The sequence below is a fragment of the Dendropsophus ebraccatus genome, chromosome 1 (assembly GCF_027789765.1).
Source record: "Dendropsophus ebraccatus isolate aDenEbr1 chromosome 1, aDenEbr1.pat, whole genome shotgun sequence".
NCBI classification, from domain to species: domain Eukaryota; kingdom Metazoa; phylum Chordata; class Amphibia; order Anura; family Hylidae; genus Dendropsophus; species Dendropsophus ebraccatus.
In genome coordinates, this window is record NC_091454.1 from 185,001,716 (window position 1) to 185,025,959 (window position 24,244).

A 24,244-nucleotide genomic window follows, 5' to 3' on the forward strand; every position below is an offset into this window, starting at 1 on the left:
TGAGAACAGAGCAAGTTATGAAGCAAACTTTCCTTGAAAACTGAATTCAAGTTCAGTGCAGTTTGAGAACAGAGGTACCACTGTATATATGTGGAAATAGGAATTCACAGATTGTAGTGTAACCTAAGGGTATAAGAAAGTATGCTTCCTTCCAGGCCTAGACATGTAATGCTATATATGTTCCGTGCTGTACATATCAATACAAGAAAAAAAAAACAACAAGAATGACCCCACAAACTATGTTTTATTATAATTTATATTAATCCAGTTCAGAACCAGTGAACACATAAGCTTGTAGTATATCTCAAAGGAGTGTACATAGCATAGATCTGGACACCACACAGTCCACAACCTATGTCACCGTATATAACTTTATTCCACTATGGAAAAGACATTGGTATTCGATAAACTAAAAAAAAAAAGCAAAAAATAAAAAAGCACAATACTCTATAGGTCTACACCATAAAGATCTGTCACCTCAAGGACTATATACTACATAGTAAGATCACATGGAACAGAGCTCAGACCAGCTGATCGATTCCACAGAACAGGTAAGTGAATCAATACAAAATATATATAAATATATATCTCTCTATCTCTATATACTGGGAGTGTAAACGTATATTGGAAAGTGTAAACTGGCATAAGAAAATCTAATGTCTCTTAAAAAAATAGCAGATTGTGAACCTGGCCAGCAAGTCCATAGCTTGGGTGACAGAAGGATAACTGAACACACCGCTCTGCTAAGTGACATCCTTACAAGTCTCCTATTTCACATCTTTATAAACCTCAGTTTTTTTTAGATTAATTGGTTCCTTCGCGCAAGTCTCTGGTGACAGGCAGATGGCAAACACGATGGACTGCAGACACTGCAAGCTTAAAGGGCTTTCCAGGTTTAGAAAAACATGGCGCCTTCTTCCACAAACATCACCACTCTTGTCCTCAGTTTGGGTGTGGGGGGGTTTTCAGCTCAGTTGCATTGAAGGGAATGGGGCTAAACTGTAATACCACACACACAACCTGAGGACAGGGGTGGCGTGGTTTTTGCAAGAAAGAAACTTTGCTTTTTCTAATTCTTGATTACCCCTTTAAGAGATTGAATCCACACCTGCCTTTAAGCTATAAATTAAACTATGCTTTCCTGATAATATACAAGGCGCAAAGTATATCACAAGGCAACACCACAAAATCTACAGATCTGGCAACTGGAAATGATCGAGTCAACCATTCTGTACCCTACCAACTTGTGCTGCCTCATAGTGCCAAGCCATGATCACAAATTCTATGAGCGAAGAGTCAATGCAAAAACTAGCAAAGCCACCTGCCTGCTAGGAGACTAGACTGAAGTGTATGTCTACCTTCCAACATCAATTTACATTGAGAAAAATATACTCTACACACAATACCAAACTATGTAAAAGCATTACTCCACTTACAATCTACTAATTCAGATTTACAGCCTGAATTATTGTCCATAGCTGCATTCACAATCTTGTGGGCCTCAGAGCTCAAACTATCATTATAAGAAGCTCATCAAAGCTGATGGAGGTGTCTGTCGACATGCTTGTTAGTAATTTCCAATGCGAAATGGCAGAATTATACTTTCAGCTCTGAACTAGAACACTGGCTGTCATTTAGCATCAGTACAAAGCAATGCAAAGCCTTCACAAAAGGTATCTTGGTTGAATTCACATGCGGCAGATATGATAAAGAAGTCTGCGAGTGAAAATTCAGCTCGTGTTATCTGAGTTATATTGATATGAATGTGAGAAGTATCTGCGACAGATGTGAATTAACCCTTTATGTAGATTATATGTAAAGTACGAGGTGGTGTTCAAAGCTAGACATACCCTTTCAGATACATAACTAGTTATTATAATGCAGGTTTCCAGAATGTCTGAGGCCTTTCTACAGGAACCTCCATTTGTAACTTCACAGGTCCCTGAGACTTGTTTAGTTGCTGCTGTGATATCTATTACTTTCCCCATCGATCTAGTCACATTGCTTTGTATTTTCTACTTCATGTCTGTCCAGCTTAGCACAATGTCCGTGTCCACTTTCATCATCATCATCATCATCATCCAGTTTCTCTTGCTTATTCTTTCACCATAACTTCCATGTATGACACTTGCTTGTCGTCCTCATCTTCTGTCATTCAGTTTTCATCTTCAATCCATTCTGGTTGACCACTTTCCTGTTCCATCAAACCAACATTCCCATTACCCTCTCCAAAGCTAACGTTCACCTCCTGTCCCCTCAGGTTTCCATTTCCAGCTCTTTAATGACATACATTATCCTTCCATTGACTACTTCACGCCTCTGCTAAGCAGAATGTGTGTAGGGTGTGTGAGTTTTCATTTCCACCATGATTCTAATGTATAAAAGCGGGTTCTGCCTCCTGCCACAGCTTTACCGCCCACTAACCCAACAATGTACAGACGGTTCCCTTACAAGATATCAGCAGACAAGTTCCTGTCGCATGTGTATGATCTGTAGCAATGCATCTTGGACGTCAGCATCCATATGACCCTAGAAAGAAACAAACACACAAGGTGGGTAATCCAAACCTGTTGTTGTAGGTGACAATGCATTCAGGACACTAATGTAAGTATATGAAAGACTATCTATATTCTATCCTCACCTGCACAGCGTTCAGTAGATGTGCACGATAGATAGAAACAATCTCCTGGTGTCTCCGATGCGTGTCCTATGACAAAGAATTATGGTGAGAAATGGACTGCAGACTGAATGAGATGCTATAGCAAATCAACATAACATTGACATGGCATCCTGGATTGCCAACTACTTGTACTGCTAACTTAAAGTGTCACGGTCATCATAGAAAACTTTTGACATGTCATTGAGACATGTCAAAATTTTGATTGGTTCGGGTCTCAGTGTTCAGACCTGAATTAATTTATTTTTTTTAAGCCTTTGGCTTCTAGAACTTACATCTAACTGGCACTGTAGAGATTTGATCTGACTCTGCAGGGCCTCCTCAGCCTGCATCTTCTCAGGAATCAGAGACAAGCTCTGCTTCAGCCTGTCCACATCATTAAGAAGAGATCGGATCTGGCAATAGATGAAAGGTAAAATTAAATCCTTGTATTACATAGCATGCATTGCTGGAATATCATGGTAGGAATAATGTATGCATGTCACCTCAGTGCGGTATGCTCCTGGTACAGGATAGTTACTCACCTGCTTATCCTTGCTCTCCAGATCTGCTGCTGATCTCTGGATGCTCTCCTTCAGTCCCTCGATTGTAGACAGTGACTGTTTATGTCTCTCCACCAGCTTGCCGATCTCTTGCTCTTGACCGCTGCTCTTTTGCCTTAGCTTCTCGCTCTGCCGTAGCGCCTCCTGCAGGTCCTGAGCTGCCCGTTTACTGTCCTCTCTGAACCTGTTGCTGCTTTCCTCAAGCTGAGCCACTCTCTGTTCTAGAGCCGTCCTGGCCACACTAAAATCGGATTTCTCCCTGTTGCTGTACCGCTCCAGCTCGCCCAGATTTTGATGAGTCTTCTTTAATTCCTCACGGAGTCTATTCATTTCCTGCTCAGCCATCTGCCATGCCTCCTCCTTCTCCCTTAACTTCTGTTCTGCCACCACAGCACGCTTCTGCCAGGTCTCCATTTCCTTAGCATGTTGGGAGCTGGAAACAGAACCAGCTTTCTGGATCTCCAGTTCTTGTTCCAAATTCTGGACTTTCTCCTGCATCTTCTCACTCAAGTTAGCTTTGGCTTTAAGCTCAGCCTCTAGAGTTGCCTTGGTGTTCTTTAATGTGATTTGCAACTCGTTGTACTTCTCTATAGGAATGTATTGGCTGCTGAGACTTTCCTGCATTTCCTTGAGTTTCTTTGTGGCCTGGAGGTTCTCCTCCTGCAATACATGATGTTTCTCTTTGGATTCTGTCTGTGACTTCTGTAACTCCTTTAAGCAGCATCGTAGTTCCTCTAACTCTGTGATCATTGCATTCTCTTCTTGCTTACGAGACATACGTTCCTCAGCAAGGCTACGTTCTGCATTCTCTAATTCTTTTCTAAGTTTTAAGGTTTCCTTCTGCTGCTTGGCAAGATCATCTTGTGCTGTCTCAGTTATTCGTCGTTGTTTCTGCAACTCAGACTCCATCTCACTTCTTATTGCCAGGAAGTTCTTCTCCTTCTCCTCGATGCTGGTAAGAGGGGCATATTTCTCAGTAATGCAATGATGCAATGTGTCCAGTTCTGCCCTTTGCTCTTCCAGGACAACCTGTAGCCTCCTCACCTCCTCTTTTTCATGCTGGTAGCTAGTACGTGCCTGCAAGTGGTCTCGCTCAAACTGTTCTTTGCCCTTCTGCAGCTCTGACACTTTCTCCTCGTGTGCTTTTCTGGTCACGTAATCCGAACCCAACTGTTTCTTCACATTGTTTAGCTGCGTCTGCAATTCCGCACGTGCAGCAGCCTCTTTGGTTGCCTGATCATGCAGTTCTGCAGTCTTTGCCATCTCACATTTCAGTTTTTCTTGCAGTTCAGCTTGCTTGGCAACCTCATTCTTCAGCTGTTTCTGCAAGTCAGACTTCAGCGTGGACTCGCCATCCACCTGGGCTTGCAGTGCTGTTTGCTTGGCAACAAGTTTCTCTAACTCTGCCCGAACCTTTGACGTTTCTTTTGTCTCAGTTTCCAGCCGTTTCCTCATCGTGGCCACCTCAGCTTTAGATTTCTCTAACTCGGCGGTCAGTGAAGCAGAAGTCTGCAGATGTGTAGTCAGGGGTATGTGGTTTTCGCGCAGATTTGCATTCTCTGACAGAAGAGAGTTTGCTTTCTTTCCCTCTTCCTCACATTTCTTAGACACTTCTGCTAGTTGTTTCTCTAGTTCTCGGATCCTTAGCTGCATATCCTTCATAGTTTTCTCATGCTCTTCACGGGGAGTAGTGGATGACTGGAGGAGCATCATGCCCTCCTTCAATGTTTTCCTCTCCTCCAGCAGCCGCCCTTGTTCTTGTTCTGCCTTCCTATGACTTGCCTCCGACTCCATTAACTTCTGGCTTAGCAGAGCGATTGTTTCCTCACAGGCCCTCTTGGTCTCTGCGTGCAGTTGTGCCGGGACATGCTGACTTCTCATCTCTCCTTTTAACTCTTCAATTTGCCTTTGCAGCAGAATTTTCTCAGACTGCAACTTTTCACTTTCCCGACCAAGAATGCTATTCTTCACCTTCAGCTCATCTGACTCCTTCTTGAGCATGTCCCACTTTGCTTCTAACCTCTTCTTTTCTCGATTTGAACCTTCAAGATCGTCTCTAACCTTTGTCAGTTCCTGCTTTGTCTCATCCAAGCTCCTTGACTTCTCATTTACCTCATTTGTCAGGAGACACCTCATGTTCTCAAACTTTTCTGTGGTGACAGCAAGAGCTAATTGCTCTCCTGCCTCCTGGGACCTTCGCTCTGCACGTTCCTTTTCTTCCTCACAGACGGCCAACTCATCCTGCAGGCGCCTATTCTCCTTACGCAAGCGTGCATCTTCTCTGCGCAGCTCCTGCACCAGAAGCTCATTTTGACGCAGCTGGTTGCGTAGCTTTCCAACTTCAGCAGATGCACCTTCATACTTGTTTTTTATCTCTCTTAGCTGCTCCTGCAATTCCTCGGCACGGGAGCTGCCACTCAGAGCTTCTTGTGTTAGGTGGTCTTTCAGTGCCAGGAAGTGTGTTTGCATCTGCTTCACTTTACTTTCAGAGTCTAACATTCGCTTCTGGACATCGCGCAGTGCTTCTTCTAGCTGACGGATCTGCTTGTCGGACTCCGCTTTACATCTATCCCTCTCAGAGGCCAGAGCTAAACATTCAGAAGATCTCCTTGACAGATCTTGCTGCAGCCTCACTGTCTCCTCTCTGGCCATTTCATAATATCTGCGGATAGTTTCTAGTTCCTGGCGCTGGTCAGCATTTTCCCCGGGAAGTTCCAGAGGTCGCAACTGAGACCTGGCCGGCAGGTGAGCTGCAAGCTATAAAAAAAAAAAAGTATAACAAAAGTTAAAGTATAAATTTAATGTAATGATTTTTTTCTACATGCAAATAAAAGTTGTCACCTAACACCCTTTTATTGTGGTCACTTGTCAATTGTGTACCATATGGTTAGTAAAATCATCCAAGATCCAACACCACCATGACTTTTTGGGTTAAACTAGTGGTAACACATCAGTTATACTATATAATCTAACTATTAAGACTAAGGCTAATATAACTACAAAGGGCCTATTCACATAGTAAGTAGGATTAACTCTGCTCCATTATCTTTAAAGGGTTTTCCCACAAAGACACTCATCACCTATATGTAGGATAGCTGAGACACGTCTCATTGGCTTAGGTCTAACTGCTGGAACCCCTATCCCTCACTATAATGCGGGTCCCCTGTTTGAATGAAGCAGGTCAGAAATGTACACTGCCATCCATGCAACTATGATCAAGACAGCCGAATACAGCACTCAGCTATATTTGTCAGTGCACTGATGACGTATACCCTTACAACATACCTTTTATTATTACTATTAAAAACGGGCCAACTTAGCCCTGAAAAAACAATAAATAAACCCCCTCCAATGAGACATTTATAACTGATCCTGGATCTTTTGTGAGAAAAACCCTTTAACCCCATGGGAAGAACCATTGTTGCGTATTTTGTATCAAACCCAGTTGGACAAACACACCACAAATGACGCGGTCACTATACAGTATTGTCTTCACACTGCTCACCTGCGGATCAGCATTAAGAACAAGATTTTGCTTCATTACTATCTCTTCTTTTCCTATAAATAAAATAAAGAATTAGAGACCTAAGCATACACAAAGACTGCCCCATGTGTTGTGTGCACAAGCTTATACTTACCATTACTGAAAGGGCTGCTGGGTGCAGACTGATTTTTCTGATAAAAACAAAAGAAAAAAAAGTTTATAATTTACAAAAACTTTGGTCACTAACAATTTAATTTTTTCCATGTCTGTCATTTATTATTGCCTTTTCCACAGCAAAATCATACCCATCTGATCTACCTAGTACCGTTTTGAGCTTTTTTCCTCCTCTCCTAAGGTGGTATTCTGCCTTTAAGTCAGGATCAGTTATTACTAGTGATCCTTAAAATCTTAGAATCTCATCAACTTTCGATTTTAAGAACACAAGCACGTTTGCAGCAGGCAGTGGGTTTTCTGAGAAATGACATTTGCAGTATAGTATTACAATATAGTTCACAGACACCTCCATGTCTCACAGATCCTGTAATGTTCTCTGCGGGGCTGAATTAAGAATTTCCACACCTTTCAAGCCGATTCAGCTGCAATATCCTAAAGCAGTGATCTCAGACCTGTGGCTCTTCAACTGTTGCAAAACTACAATTCCCATCATGCAATGACTCTTGTAGCATGATGGAAGTGTTAGTTGTACAACAGCTGGAAAGCCACAGGTTGGAGATCACGGCTCCTGAGAATCCCTTTAACAATAACATTTCCTTCCCCTTCCCCATCAGCTCCAGCTTAACTCTTTACACCCAAAGTTCTTCGCTCATGTTCAAAAGCCGCATATTCTGATCTGTCTCCTTGTCCATCCTCTATATCAGTTCTACACACAATGTTATATAAAAAGCCGCGCTCACCTCATAATATCTTAGTTTCCCTCTCAGGTTCTCCATAGTTCTCAAGCTCTCCTCAAGTTCCTTCTCTTTTGCTTCCAATAGTGATTTCAGCTCCTCTTTCTGTCATTGTAATAAAAGATTTTTTTTTTTTGTAAATTAAGATACAAATAAATAAATCTAATGATTCAGTCTACCCCCAAACATAATATCATCCTACCTCATTCTCCAGGTCATCTGTAATCATCTGCTCCTGCAATATGGAGGCAATGTAAGTTATCCCTGTCTGATACTAAAGACCAGTCCTTCTCTATCACTCCCTGTTCTCGGACATACAGACCCCAACTGGAAACCCCACCTAGTTCCCTGTGAAGAGACGCAGTCCGCCTCCCCCCGCACCCCATGTGGGCCAGCTGCAGCTATTTCCTGTCTCCGGTGCACTTGTTCATAGATGTTTTTTTCCTCTCACTCCTGTTTTTTTATGTTAAAGGACTGTAGCATTCATTCTGTATACTCAGCAGAACCCCCACAGCGATGCATTAATAGCAATGATAACAGTTATGACGGTACTTCCAACTCTGAACATATTTATGGGTTGGCGGTGATGACTCTCATCATAGACATACACACCCATACCGCTGTATAAACAGATGATATAATGAAGCAAGAGCTATAAAATGCCTCACACGCCTCACTATTAACTCTGATGAAATCCTGGAGACCTTACAGAGAGACTATCCTCCCATCTGGGAGACACTGAACCCCACCTGGCTGAGCTGGTGCTTTAAGCCTCCCACTTTATCCAGCAGCGCTCTCTGCTCATGCTGGACTTTTCGCAGTCTGTCCCGTAGATCTTCATTCTCTGTCTCCAATTCCTATGGGAATGATGATAGACATGAATGTTCTGGGTGATGGCACCATAATGCCTTATCAGTATATCCATAAATCATTGATAGCAGTCCATACCTGTGACTGGTCTTTTGACTTTGGCGCCGTCTCTTCTTTGGAGTTATACTTTGCCCATTTCTGCGTAGAAGAAACAAATATGGCATCCATTATAGACTGCTGCTATCAGAGCAAAATACACAATTGTACAACGTTTCTTGTACGATACAAGCTCCCTCCCATAGTGCCTGACAATTATTGGTGTCACATCATTGTTGACAGTCTAACACGGGCTATGGAAGTCGTGGGAGTAAATGAATAGATGACATTAACAAGGGAACAATACTGTAAACTATAAGGAATGGAAACGCCAGGCAAAGTCTAGTGTAGACAGGGTAAAGTCAGACAATCTGTCAGGAAACCGGCAAAAATGCTTCCATTGTGGAATTATATATGTGCTCCCATAAGGTAGACTACTAGAAAAATCAAACTATGTTGAAAACTCTGCCCATGTCACTCGCTCACAGGTATATAAATCTTTCTGGAGATTCTCAGAACTGGAGATGGAAATCAGATTAGTGATCATAGGACAGTAATTTCCTGGACATCCTGTCATTACTTTCACTAAAAAACACTATAGACAGCCTCCCTCTAGCCTAAAATGGTGAACTGTAGCAAACATGGGATTTTATTCAACTACATAACAAAGATAAGAGATTACTGTAAAAAAAAAAAAAAAAAATCTATATGGATATGGATCACTTTATAAGATGGACCAGGGGTGGATTGAAAACACAGAAAGGCTATGTTCACACTGCTGAAATTGAGTGGATGGCCGTCAAAATATTGGCCGTTGTTTTAAAATAACAGCAATTACTTGCCATCCACTCAATTTCAACAGTGTGTGAACATAGTCTTTCCGTGTTGGCTGCAAAATACTGAACAAAAATACTGAGCAAAAATACTGTGTAGGAACATGGCCTTAAATAGGTTATACAGGGAACAGATTTAGTCATCTTGCTTTGCTTCCTGGAACTGTGATGTTGTGGCAACATCGGGCAACTATTGAACATTGTGATGCTAGTAAAGATGCATCCACCCCCCTTTCGTCTCAGAAGTATACAGTTCATGACTGGCAGAGAGGAAGGCAGCATCAGGGAGAACAGATATCACCTATTCTGCTCCTTGGACAGCCCCTTTAAGGAACACTGAGCTTTACAGTAACAGACAGAATAATAGCTATAAAAAGTTAATCTCACTCACAGAGCGTAAAGACACCATGCTTCTTACAGGTTCTGCCCCTGTTGGGAAAATACAGATGACAGGTCAGTATAATACTTCATGTGGATGATCCCTTGTACAATGAGTTACGGTCATCATAGAGATGGTAGATCACCTCGTGGGGAAGTCTCCACTGCTGTCCTGATAAGAGACAGGATCTCAAGGTTATCCCCAATTCTGCTATAATAGGCGCAGTCATGTCCCAAAGAGTCGACGAGTGTAACATCAGCCCCTCCTCTCAGCAAGACTTCCACAGCTTCTCGGCATCCATACTCACAGCCCAGCATGAGCGGAGTCCTGAGAGATAAAGAAAGGAGTGCACATATTCAATAAAAGGTCTAATAAATCTACATACATACACACACAAATAAATCTGAACACCTCGGCTATCACTTACTTATTCTGCTTGTCCCGGGCATTGACTTCTGCTCCTTTCTCTATAAGTAGTTGGCAAATAGCGGGGCGACACATTTGTGTGGCCAATGCAAGCGGGGTCCTCCCATCCTTGAGTTACAGAAAAGTTTGAGGTAAGCTCCTTTTTAACCAATGACTGACAAAACACTTCAAACTATTTTACATCTAGTAAGGAAAGCGCAGCAGTGAAGTAAGAAGAATGTAAAGCTAAATTCTCACCAAATCTTTAGCATTCACCAAAGCTCCATGATCGCACAGAAGCTGCACGCTGGAACAGCAATCCGACATGGCTGCACAAGACAAAGCAGAAGACGGAGATTCAGATGTTGGGGGATGATCCCTCCATAGGATGACAGAGACCGATCAGACATAGTCACATGGTCTCTTACCTGCATCATGCAGTGCCGTCCTGCCCTGCAGATCCACATTCTCGGTCGGACAGTTAAACTGGGGATAAAACACAGAACGGTGACTAACTACAATAACTACACTGCTAACCTAAGTACATACTGGAAGAAATATGAGGGTATTTTCCTTTCATACAATGATGGCAGATCACTATGATCAGTTACCATATAATAATCACTAGTGACATATTGTAATCACTAGCGCCAGGTATTAAAAATAACACAAGGGTTTTGTGATCCAACATTCAACAGTGTGTTTAGGGTACAAACACACACACCGTATATGCAGCAGATACGCAGCAAATACGCAGCAGATTTGATGGTGAAGACTTGCTGTGTTCAGTTATTTAGATCTAATCTGCTGCGTATCGCAGCAGTAAATACGCTGCTTATACGGTGTGTGGGTTTATACCCTTAAAGTATAATATATAGATACAGTCACTTGATAGCATACTTGATCACATGGTACCCATGGGACATCCACACCCTAGGAATACTACGAAGTGCATAATGTGTGCCATTCTGTTAGAGTAATGTAATAGTCACCACTGACGTGCACTCAAATTCCAGTAAAAAAAATAGTAATTTCCTCTAGTAATAATTAGAGGGTTGCCTACTATAATTGTTTCATTACTGTGCTGTTTAGCCAAAGGCACCTTTTAACCTTGGAGTTACTGTGACAAGCTTCTATCAGGAGAAGAATACCAGGTCCTGGTTAAGCTAGATGAACATGTTTTTTTTTTTGTAAAATGGGGTTTTAACAATGTAAGTGTGGTTAATAGGTCAAATATGTATTGGTGAGAAAATCTACTGCTGGCTGAGGTTCAATGCAAACATCAGCAGATCGGCCCTGGTGAGAAGCCACATCCTAATGTATTTTAATTAAAAATCCTCCTTTAAGCAGGAGAGACACACCTACATAATCCATCTTAGTACTGGGCCACCTACCTGCAAAAGCTTCTGGAGACAAAGGGAGTGTCCGTACTTTGCAGACAGATGCAATGCATTTCGTCCTGACACAAAAAAACAAATGTAAATTGTGCAGCCATTTAAAGATAACCCCATAAGAAATAGCACATTATAGAGAAGTACAAATTTTCATGCTCCAGTGAAGGATAGCATTAAGAAGAAGGTAGAATACAAACGTATTTTCAATATTATAATGCGCTCCCTTAAAGAGAATGGGAAACTGCACACACTGTATAGAATATTCTCCGTAATCGATTACAACCATCCATACAATGAACATGTTTATCAGTCACCACCTGCTTTTGCAAAACACTGCCTTTATCTGTTCACACGGTTTTATTTTCATAAAAATTATGTCTATATTTAGTTTTTACTTTACTGTTTGTGAACCTAGCCTTAGGGCCCTATTCCACGGGACGATTATCGTTTGGATAATCGTTAACGATTAACGATCTCAAACGACCGCTATTGCGAAAGACCTGAAAACTTTCACTCATTTCCATGGAACGATAATCGTTACTTATGATCGTAATTGCGATCGTTTCTCTTCGCTATTTATTCGCTATTGCGTTCGTATCTATTGAGAACGACCGAACGATGTCTTATTCAATGCGAACGATTTGCGAACGAGCAACGATAAAAATAGGTCCAGGTCTTATTAAACGATCAACGATTTCTCGTTCGGTCGTTAATCGTTAACTGCATTTCAACCGAACGATTATCGTTCAGATTCGAACGATTTAACGATAATCTGAACGATAATCGTCCCGTGGAATAGGGCCCTTAGAAGTAGTACTAAACCTAACAAGAGTTTATATGGGAATACATATAAGATTGATCAGTCTGCAAATTTGCCAAAGGTAAACTGTCTCTGCGGTTAGTGCGTGGGCTATGTAGTTTGCATAACTCCCCTAAACCTTAATAGTAGTCGCACAAAAACAGCATCGCTTTCTTAACCTCACTTGCATCGGCTGTTTTTGGCTTCCCAACCATCTCCAGAGGCCAAAAACTGGCCGGAAGGGGGATAGGAAAATTAAAATCCGAGATGGAATATTCCTTTAAAGGAAAGATGTCACATTGAGCATGCAGTCTGATCCTCATCCAGTACTGGAGAAAAAAGATCAGATATTTCATCTAGAATAGTATATTGAGAAGTCTCATCACCTACCAGCAGCATCAGGGGCGGTGAGATCGACTCCATGTAAGAGGATGGCATTCAGACACTCCAGGTGACCCTTCGAAGCAACAATGTGGAATCTGAAAGCAAACAAAAAGATAACAGTATAATATACCAGATGATGCAGACACATGATTCACCCATCTCATATAGGAATAGCCATCATGGGGGTTGTATGCTTTATGTAAGCCTTTAAAATAAACAACCACATCACTTTACACATCCGGCCCAGGGTTATTGGCTTGGTCACTGATCGCTTACAAGGTTAATGAATTGGGAGTTTCAAAATCAAATCCTGATGGCAAAAACAACACAACATTAGTCTAATAAAGCTATTAGACTAATTGATTTAGCCAAAAGATCATTCAGCCAACCACCATCTCCCTCAAACCCTCAATAAGCATTTCCATGTAGCTGATCATACATGTTCATTTCACTGGGAAAAGGCACCAAATAGTAGGATAAGACACATTAAATTTAAAAATACCCCATCCATCTCCCCCCCCCTTTAAATCCTCTTTTATAGAAACAACACCTACACCTGACATGATAAAAGTTTTGATTTGTTGGGGTCTTGGTGGTCAGACCTCCACCGATCACTACATAGAGTCAGTAAGGCATGTGGGTAATATAATCACCAGCTCCACATATAATGTGGCCTGGACATGAAGCACATGTCTCTGGAATAATCTTGTTTAGTTTCTGCTCATGGGTTAAATAATTTGATTTACGCCTTTCAGATGCCGCTGCCAGATATTCATCTCTCCATAAATGGCCAAGACATTCATGCTAGCAAACAGCAGGATGATCAGACGATACAAAAGATTCTGTGGGAGAACTCAATACCCTGTTATGAAAGTTAAATGTGAATTACCACGGCATGTAGGCAGCACGTGGGTAGGAGTGGCAATACTTTTCTAATCTCATGCAATACCTTTAAAAAATTTTTTTAGTAAGGAGATATCGACCCCTTTGTTAATGCCCATCTCCACAGTAATAATAACAATAATAATAACAACAACAACAACAACAACAACAACAACAACAAGGGTTTTATGAGGATTTTTTTATGCAGTTTTTAAAACTCCTATTGATTCCATGAAATAATACTCACTTCTTTCAGTGTTTTCTGGTAGAAATCAATAGGACATGGTTTTCATTTTTCCCCCTGACCTATACTGGTTAGAACAAGGCCAATAGGATATGCTTTTAAACTACATTTGCCAGTGAAGGCCTATGAACTTGTAGAGCTTTCTTGGTGAAAAATGTGATGTGAAAATGTGGATTTACTGTGACCTGCCAAGTAAGATTTAAGTGTTTCTGACATTTATAAAACAAACAAACCAACAACTTTTGACACTTCAAAAAATTTATAATGGAAGGTCCAGGTTCTAGGACTGACAACAATTGCTAAAAAGAATGGGGAGAAGCACTCAACTAAGTGTTGTTTCTCTCCACTGGAGGAGATGGATTCTATAGAGAGTTTTTGAGTCCATCTCCTACAGCAAGGAGAGAGAGGGAGAAAACCATACTCACCTGACAGCAGCTCCCTGGTGGGGGTCTCAGCAGCTGGACCCTCACCAAGCAAAACTTGACATGTCTGTCATCTCCTACACCTAAAAATCAGACGTCCCTGTACATTTCCCCCTGGCTTTTTTGCAAGCTGTATAAATTCTAGAGCAGTCCTGTGACTAAATGAGTAACAGGGACCTTAAGGGCCTGTTCACACTGAGCAAAAAAGTGGCAGAATTTCAAGCAGAGCTTGTGCTGCGGACGCCACTTGAAATACTGCCTGTCTCACTGTTTGATTTCTCGTGCCCCTCAACTCTCCGCCCAAAGAATTGACATGTCAAGAAATGCCATTAAATCAAAGGGACAGGTAGAATTTCAAGCGGCGTCCGCAGGGAGGGCTCCGCTTGAAATCTGCCACTTTTGCTTAGTGTGAACAGGCCCTAAGGGTGGAAATTCACACTGCAGAGGATCCAACAGAAAAGTGATTTTCCATGCCATTTGAATCCACTTCTGGTTTTGGCACACAACCCCCCCCCCCCCCCCTCATGTGTGATTCCAGCCTTAGCAAGTCAGTGTGGCATGAAAAGGCAGTCTATTGTATAGCAGACATAAGTGCTTACAAGCTACCCAAGTCACTGTCAACTAGTCAGAAACTCATGCAGAACCAAACAACAATGCCGGAAGTGAGACTTACGCTGAGCGTCCTTCCAAGTCCAACTTGCTGGGGTTGACCCCCTTCTTGGCAAGAGTGGATGAAATTTTCTCTACATCGCCCCTCTCCGCTGATCTCATCAACCGTTCATCATATTTATTCCAGTCAGCAGTTTGCTATAAAAAAAAAAAAATGGATTGATTCATATTAGATTGCATATTATCTGAGAATTATTATGTGCGATGTAATAATAAAAAGCTTAAAGAGTGCACAGGATTTTAGGTTTTTCACAGGAAGTTTTTTGGCCAACTCCTTTCCTCAAGGGTCTACCTAATCACAAAGAACCCCTTTAACATGAAAGCAGAGTATTGGCAGCTTATCCATTGCTTCATCGCTAGATCTAGATGCGCTGCCAAACTACGCAACATCAGCTTTTGGTTAATACACCCAAAATGCTATTGTTGTGGGAATACAAATATGTGGACTTGTGCAATGTATGTCAGAAGCCAACCAGATAGACTTCCATTGTAATGAATCACGTGCAATCATCTCATAATAGCAAAACAACAACGTCATAGTAATACAACACCGTACAGGCTTTATACTGGCTGTGATACGAGCAAATGATAGTTTCTGCACTCCTATGATCATGGATTTTACATTGCGGTATTTATGTTGGAATATTCGTAAAAAGCCCCAAAGCTGTATGAGCTGAATGTGATCATTAAACATCCCGCTGACTTTGATGTGGAAACAGCCATAGAGGAGCATACCCCTAAGGCCTGTAAATACGTAACAATTATACTGCATACATTTCCAGCAACAACCTGGGCAAACAATGAAAAGCTGTTCAGACAAATGATACACATGTATACAGTCAAACAAAACTGCTCTATAGGAAAGCAACATAGTTATAGCTTCTTTATAGGAAAGCAACATAGTTATAGCTTCTCTATAGGAAAGCAACATAGTTATAGCTTCTCTATAGGAAAGCAGCATAGTTATATAGCAGCTCTATAGGAAAGTAACATAGGTATATAGCTGCTCTATAGGAAAGTAACATAGGTATATAGCTGCTCTATAGTTATGTTGCTAGGAACGCCTAAGATCACTGTTGTATTGTGGTGCGGGTTGCATGGGGGTGATACAAGTCTTCACAGGTGTAACTTCCCTTTGATGCCAGAGCGGTAGCACCTGTCCAGTAATCTCCTTGAAGTGCTGCCTAGAACACAATGCAATATAGAAAGGCAGTCATTTACTATATGTGATGGTGTGGGCAATACAGGGACTGTATGTAGCGGTATAATGTATACGGCTGGTGTGGCGGTGGAATATTTACATGATACACATAAGAGTTAAAAAAAAGTTGGACAAAAAAGGCGATGACTAAACTAAACGGTACACAATAACTCATTCACAGAAAAGACAATGCTCCTATAGACTATGTTGCCGCGTGCCCCCAGAAAGGAACCGTTCTTATGAATGCTGACATACAGCTTAGTACATCAATTCTGCACACCAGATCTTACCTTGTGCTTGGAAGAACAGGTAAACCAGGGTGTCATCCTGGTCCTCCCAAGCTTCAAAGCACAGACAGCAGGTTAGACGGCGATCGCTGGTTGCCCACACTAGTGCACCGCACCGTCAGCACATGTTCAGCTCCTGAACACTCTATGCCAACATCCATCAGCCCTAAGGGTAGGTGCCCCCTTCCTGCCCAGAGACAGGGGAGCACAGGCGGTCATATCCCAGGCATGGCTTGGCTCCTTCCTTGTCCCTGGAGGACTTGGAAGTTCTTTGTGATGTGAGGTCCCCCTCCTCCTCGGCAGCACACTGTGCCCCTCAGTCTACTCTCTGCTCCTCACGCCAATAGTGGCTTCTCCTAAATCGCTCCCCTTGTAAACACAGCGTCTCTGGCCTTTATCCCAGGGGGAGGGCTGCTCTATTTTTTGCCTTGGAGGAGGTTAACAGCTGAGATAGTGAGGAGGATCTGTACACACATGCCCTGCATTCCCATGTACTGAGCCATCCGGCCTGCCTCATAACCCAGGGCAGGGAGCATTAGAATAACAATTACAGCCCTGACGCCAGACGCCACTATTCATTGGCTGAATGTCCCCCGTGCACTGACCGAAATAATAACTCTTGTAACTTCCCCCAATATCTGAAGATATGTTTCTAGGAAAGCTGAAAGCAATCCTCCCTGGAAACATGCAAATCTGGGTTATGTAGCGGCACCACGCACCGGGTCATCTGACGGCAATCAAATGATCAGACCAAGGAAATCGAGTTTTCTGTGATAAAAAGCAAAAAGCTCAGGGCTAACAAAGTAAGCGAGACTGAATTACTGCAAGGCAAGCTATCCGAAACCATCAGTCATATGTTAACGGTCTATATAGTGGGTGGGAGATGTTTGCATGATCTGATCGATCCACCGCACTGCTGCTCATCTTTATCTTTACTCCAGCAAAAATCCTTTTTTTTCAAATCAACTGTTTTCATAAAGTTATATAGACATGTAGTTTACTTCCATTTAAAAACCTCAAGTCTTCCAGTACTTATCAGCTGCTGTATGTCCTGCAGGAAGTGGTGTTTTCTTTCCAGTCTGACACAGTGCTCTCTGCTGCCACCTCTGTCCGACACAGGAACTGCTACCAGAGCAGTAGCAGCAGATCTCCATAGAAAATCTCACCTGCTCTGGACAGTTCCTGCCAAGGACAGAGGTGACAGCGGAGAGTACTGGTCAGACTGGAAAGAATACTCCACTTTCTACAGTACATACAGCAGCTGATAAGTATAGGAAGTCTTGAGATTTTTAAATAGAAATAAATAAAAAATCTATATAACTTTCTGAAACCTGTTGATTTTGAAGAAAAAGATTTTTGCCTTTTAAATACCATATTCTCAAATAGATAAAATATAAACATGAGCGGAACTAATGTGATGGCACCTAGGAGCACCTGTTATAGTATCTAAGGGCACTGTAGGCACACATTCTGGACAACATAGCCCATAGATTGAACAAACAACTGGGCCAACAGAATGATCCACTGATCACCAGCTGCACACCAAAAACAGTGTTCCTGCTCTAGATGAAGAACTTTTTGTATTGTAATAGATGCTAAACACTTTGGGGGAGATTTATCAAACACGGTGTAAAGTGAAACTGGCTCAGTCGCCCCTAGCAACCAATCAGATTCCACTTTTCATTCCTCACAGACTTCGGGAAAATGAAAGGTGGGATCTGATTGGTTGCTAGGGGCGACTGAGCCAGTTTCACTTTACACCAGTTTGATAAATCTCCCCCTTTATCTACATATGGCCACTAGACTTTAATCACACCATGTGGAGTTTCTATTCTAGGAACCAGGCGTTATTCACACATCCGTGGGTCTGTCCGTAGTTGCAGACCTGCAATAGATTTCAATGGCCCCATTCACAGGTCTGTAAGTGTGTATAGGGGCAACGATCCGTGCCAGAAAAAGAACAGGTCCTAGAGCAGACCTGACTTTGCAGCATGGATCGCTATTTTAAATGTAGTGTTCTATGAGGCGCATTTGTAGTGCGATCCATGGTTGCAAGCTGCACTACAGATGTGTGAATGAGACCTTAAAAAGGAACATGTCATCAGTTTCAATGCTGCCCGAACCACAAGCTGTATGTAGTATAAATAAATGATAAACCCAACTTCCTTATTACAATGATTCAGCCAGGACCAGGGCATTGAGTCTTAATGGTGTGTTTACACAAAGATTTATCTGACAGATCTTTGAAGCCAAAGCCAGGAATGGATTTAAAAAGAGGAGAAATCTCAGTCTTTCCTTTTTGACCTGTTCCCTGTTTATAGTCTGTTTCTGTCTTTGGTTTCAAAAATCTGTCAGATAAATCTGTCTGTGTAAACGCACCCTTAGGGTAAATTCACACGGGCGAATCCGCAGGACTTTCAAGCTGCGAGTATTCCCACACAAGATTCAGCTGTGATAATGATTCCATTAGGTTTAGTGCGTTTTTAGCAGCATGTTTGGTTAGTGCGAGTTAGCTGCGGATCCGCCCGTGTGAATTTACTCTTAAGAGCGGTCCTGGACAGCTTTTCACTGCCCCACTAGCCTGGATTCATAGATTTCTTCCTACCTTGGTGTAGGTAAGGGTCCCTTTACACAGAAAGATTATCTGACACTTTATCTGCCAAAGATTTAGGGCCAAAGCCAGGAATGGATTTGAAAAGAGGAGAAATCTCAGGCTTTTCTTTATGACCTGTTCTCTGTTTATAGTCTGTTCCTGGCTTTGGCTGCAAATGTTTGACAGATAATCTTTCTGTGTAAATGGATCCTTATGGTGCATTTACACAGACAGATTAATCTGACAGATCTTTGAAGCCAAAGCCAGGAACAGACTATAAATGGGGAACAGGTCATAAAGGAAAGACTGAGATTTCTCCTCTTTTCAAATCCATTCCTGGCTTTGGCTTAAAAAATCTTTATGTGTAAATGCACCATTAGGGACGGTTCACACTGAGCAAACACGGTGCAATTCCATGGCGGAGCTCTCCACCGCGGAATCCCGCCATGCTCAGTGTGCTGCTTTGAGTGAATGGGAGAGCGCGCGCCTGTCCGCTCCCTCTCCTCTCCGCTCAGAGAATGAGCATGTTCATCCTTTGAGCGGAGAGCGGCGGCAGCGGACAGGCGCGCGCTCTCCCATTCACTCAAAGCAGCACACTGAGCACGGCGGGATGGGAGTTGCGCCGTGTTTGCTCAGTGTGAACCGGCCCATAGGCTCTATCAATCAGGGCAGGTGAGGCAAAGAGAAGCTGCTTGGGGCCACAAATGACTCCATGCCCCTCCTCAGCCGGTGTTTGATTTTATTCACCATAGTAGTAAGGCAGACTGCCCACTTTTATGCTGCTTGTGGTTTGGGCAGCATGGAACTGACGACAAGATCCCGTTACTTTCATGACACTCCATTTACAGTTATTAATGATTAAATTATTTTTTTTTTTTTTTAAAGTAATTAAAGGGTAAAATATTGCACTGGGAATCAGTAAGAGCAGCACAGCAAGCGGCACTAGTAATGGACCCCCACTGGACCCATTACATGTCAGTGTGGGACATTGGGCACCATTTAGATTTGTCCGGAACAGCATCATGGCGTCTGTTATAAATAGAAGCCATGAGGTCAGAGTGAACACAGATGTATGCAGTCACCTTGAACCCCAAGAACAAAGCCCCAAGAGCAGATGAGGGATCTGTGGCCGGCGTGTCACATAAGAGGTCACTGGATCAGTACTGTGATAAATGAGAGGAAGTCTGTGTAGGACAATCTCCCTGGACATTAGTATTATCTTAAATCCTGGATATCTCCTAGTACCGGAAGCTCTCACTCCTTATTCCTTCGTTTCCACTACTCCTCACTGAAATATTTCCTCCTCCAGATTTCTTGACTGGGGAGCTTAAGTGTAAATGATAGTGATGTTATGGGAGCCTTTGGCGGCCACAAATCAGGAGGTGGATTACAGCCAAAGCAGACAATGGCTGCACATTATGTCGTCCATACACAGCCCTATGTTAAAGAAGTGCATATTTTTTTGCTGTCATTAAAGGGCAAAAAAAAAAAAATCCTATCAACTGGTGCTAGAAAGTTATACAGACTTGTAAATCACAATATAAAAATCTCAAGCCTTCCAGAACTTATCAGCTACTGTATGGCCTGCAGGAAGAGGTGTTTTCCCTCCAGTCTGACACATTACTCTCTACTGCCACCTCTGTCCGTGACAGGAATTGTCCAGAGATTTCTATGGATCTGCTTCCTCTCATGGACAGAGGTGGCAGCAGAGAGCACGGTTCAGACTAGAAAGAACATAAAGCAGTACTGAATTTTTATATAGAAGTAATTTACAAAAGATACTGGTCTGCCCCTATAGTGGACCACGATTGCGTCATAAATCACCATTCAGCAATTAATAGGTCTGGGCTTTTGGGACAACAGATGCACATCTGTAGTGCTGTCAATAGTTGCTGGTCAGCAATTGCAGACAGTACTATGGACGTGTGGATGAGGCCTTATTATTTAAATTAGTAATAATTAGCGATCAAAGACATAAACAGAACAAATATTTGTGATTTTTAAGCTTTTTTTTAATTTGGTATCCAAGTTACAAGTCTTGACAAACCCAAAGCATTATACTGGTTATGTCTTTTATTGAGCTCATGAAGTAAACATCCACAGTGCAGGGGAAAGAAATGAAGCCTTAAAGTGTAGCTGTCATTATAAAAAAAAAAAAAAAAAACTTTTGAAATGTCAGAGATGGGTCTGAACAATCAGACCCAGACCGATCAAAACTTTTGACATCTCTATGACATGTCAAAAACGACAGGTACACTTTAAATTCACCTTAATTTTTGCACCAATTACTAATAAAATATGGTCTGATTGGTATCTAAGTCATCCATATACACAATCAGACCAAACCATTAATTATTATTTTTCTATATACCTGGTACAAGTACATGCATCCTTTTTGCATTGCATATTTTTACCACTGATACTTTCTAGACCTGAGTTCTAGTGAGAAGCAATAAAACATTTCACGTGCCTGACTTTGGCTCGGAAGCCAAGACGCCGGAGAGTTCCTTTCAAGGAGTAAAAGAAAGAACTGAAAGGACTTAGTGATAGGAATGGGAGATGAGCTATGAATACCAAGTACATAACATACATGAATATTAATGTTTTCCTTCCTAAACTGCACTGTCTGACTATAACTCCACCTTTATAGTCACTAAAATATTATATCTATTCAGCAAGCGTGAGAAAAATAAAAGCTGGGGCCCAACGTGGGCTGGGAGTCCAGGCCGCCACTGGTGAATGGACATTGTGCTGCAGGGGAAGTGGACAAGTGAATAGAGATGAACAGGAGGGCTGGTCTGCCAATCACCAGCCCCCTCCTAAACCCCCGCATTGTGGAACAATAGCTCATTACATCAACTGATAAAAAAATAGATTAAAGAGCCAGGAAACCGCAGCAGCAATTCCCATGGCCCCAGTAGGGACTGCTCTATACATCCACATGACGGAAAAAGACTGCAGAATGGAAAAACACTTATACACTTGGTAGAGGAAAAGATTTGGACAGTTTCAGAACTGGTATCACAGAAGCAAAGTAGGAAACACATCTTTATAAACCCTAATCAATGAGTCCTAAACCTGATCTGTTGGGGGAGGGGTTCCGAAAGGGCACCATATATTAACCACAACTCCGCACATGCTGTATACTTCATTGTTTATAAAGAATGTGAGCTTCAGTATAAAGATTGTACTACTGGAAAACTCAGGATTATGGAACATGAAGCAGGTGTAGCAGACTTTAGTGTGCAACATTCTCCGAACCTTAACACTGGGGCATTTGACTCCTGGCGCTGGAAAAGTTGGATGTAGCCCTAGGGAAAACATGGATAGAGCCACAGACTTTAGGTTGGATCCATGTTTTCCTGGCAGCATCCAATCTCTCCAACCGCCAGGTGTCAATTGCAGAGCATTCGCGTTCTGAGAACGTTGCTTCAGCAAGTCCATTCAATACTATTCACGTTTTTCGGATACAGAGAGCTGGAGATGATTTTTCTGTTTTTTTACATCATCCATTGCTCTATGGCCAACGGCTTGATAGCCATATACTCATTGAAATTTTTGGCAGTAGACAAGTTTGCCCTTCGTAGGGGACTTTGGTAGGTACTTAGTGCTGCATACTGGGAACAGTCCACAAGACTTTTAGAGATGTTTTGACCCAGTCATCTAGCCATTCAATTTGGCCCTGTATATCCTTAGGGTCCTATTACACGGGCCGATGGGGGCCCAATCAATAATGTAAACGAGCGCCGATCTGCTAGATCGGTGCTTGTTTACTGTGCCTATTCCACGGCCCGATAATAGTTACCGATGTCCTTGCAGCCCTTGGTTAAACAGCATACACCACCTAACCATGCTGCAGGTCTTCTGCGCTCCTTCTTCCGGTCCCACGTTCAGCAGCAGCTTCGGAGCGACCTGTCTGAGCCGACAGACCGCTCAGCCAATCACTAGCCGCGGCGGTCCTGGCAAGAGACAGGCCGCTCTGAAGCTGCTGTGCGCGGGACCGGGAGAGAAGGAGCGCAGAAGACCTACAGCCTGGTTAGGTGATGTATGCTGTTTGTGAGATCGTCAGTCGGTGTCCGATGATTTTAGGTTTGCCCTTAAATAAACGATCAGCCGATGACACGATCATTGGCTGATCATTGTCTCTATTCCACAGAGTGATAATATACACCTAATATGACCCACCCTTTGAAAGCAGTTGTTGTCACGTGATAATCATTGTTGCTCACTTTACTTGTCAGTAGTTTCAAAGGAGATGTGTCACCTAGATTATTAGTTTCACCTAGTTTCCTAATCTCAACCAGTCCTTAGGGCTGTATTACACAGCCCGAGCCCACACCGTAAGCGAGCACCGATCTGCTAGATTGGCACTCATTTACACAGCCTATTACATGGTTCGATAATCATGCAGGAGGGCTACACAGACATCATTAGCGATGTCTGTTTAGCCCTTGTTTTTGTTTAAAATTATAAAGAGATGTACTTTCCTGTCCAGGCTCCCCCAGTGTCCTCCAGCCTTGTCCCTGAGTTCCCCACTCAACGCAGATTTTTGATCCAGTATGATCTACACAGATTATCACTCTGTGTAGTAGGGGTCATCAAGACTTGGAAACACATGAATACTTTCTTCCAGAAACAGCACCTCTTTTGTCCTCAGTTTGGGAGAGGTTTTGCGGCTCAGTTGCATTAATGTGAACAGAGCTGAATTGCACACACTACCAGACAAATGGCCAATAGAATTATATAAGCCCAGGCAAATGCATGCAATGTTGAATCCATGAGCATGCCACAATGCAACCGATACAGTACTGTCCACAAATGTGGACAGTATTTTATAGCTATGTGCAAGGAGCCGAAGTTATCCCATTAGAGAGACTGGTTACAACATCCCAGAAAAATAATTTCTGGTAAAAACTATCAAACAAAATAGAGACCAGTGTTAGACCTACAGAGTAATGTGGTGAACAAAGGCGTTACATTCACTACAAACCCTGGATGGCATCCTAACTAGTATCGAACCCTCCAATCATTGCTGATGCCCACCAGGCAGAAGGCATAGAGCCCAGCATGTAATAGACTTCATGGGCAACTCCACCCTGAATGCATAATTCCTCAATTGTTCATCTGCAACATCTATGAAAGACTTCAGTATCTAAATCTGTATAGTCTGAAGGAAAGAAGGAAACCTTTAAAGGGAAACTATCATTGAGTAGGAAGCACTTAACCTGCCGATTT

At 42.4% G+C, this 24,244-nt stretch overlaps 1 protein-coding gene across 2 annotated transcripts in view; it reads right to left on the minus strand.

The window, feature by feature from the left end:
* Positions 1–225: 225 nt before the first annotated feature.
* The window catches only part of UACA (uveal autoantigen with coiled-coil domains and ankyrin repeats), a 46,454-nt gene continuing 22,435 nt past the window's right edge, over positions 226–24,244 (minus strand). Inside the window, exons 1-19 of one of the 2 annotated variants that reach the window (XM_069986405.1) lie at positions 16,420–16,892; positions 14,933–15,066; positions 12,718–12,806; positions 11,529–11,593; positions 10,563–10,620; positions 10,393–10,463; positions 10,157–10,263; positions 9,875–10,056; positions 9,742–9,779; positions 8,560–8,619; positions 8,361–8,468; positions 7,814–7,846; positions 7,618–7,716; positions 6,858–6,894; positions 6,725–6,777; positions 3,202–5,976; positions 2,953–3,072; positions 2,642–2,707; positions 226–2,529 (exon numbers count right to left, since the gene is read on the minus strand). In XM_069986405.1, the coding sequence (XP_069842506.1) occupies positions 2,458–2,529; positions 2,642–2,707; positions 2,953–3,072; positions 3,202–5,976; positions 6,725–6,777; positions 6,858–6,894; positions 7,618–7,716; positions 7,814–7,846; positions 8,361–8,468; positions 8,560–8,619; positions 9,742–9,779; positions 9,875–10,056; positions 10,157–10,263; positions 10,393–10,463; positions 10,563–10,620; positions 11,529–11,593; positions 12,718–12,806; positions 14,933–15,066; positions 16,420–16,455 (4,203 nt within the window). In that variant the 5' untranslated portion in view covers positions 16,456–16,892 and the 3' untranslated portion in view covers positions 226–2,457. Of the gene's footprint in view, positions 2,530–2,641; positions 2,708–2,952; positions 3,073–3,201; positions 5,977–6,724; positions 6,778–6,857; positions 6,895–7,617; positions 7,717–7,813; positions 7,847–8,360; positions 8,469–8,559; positions 8,620–9,741; positions 9,780–9,874; positions 10,057–10,156; positions 10,264–10,392; positions 10,464–10,562; positions 10,621–11,528; positions 11,594–12,717; positions 12,807–14,932; positions 15,067–16,419; positions 16,893–24,244 lie in introns of those variants that run through there. The other variant, XM_069986397.1, reaches the window with a different exon arrangement.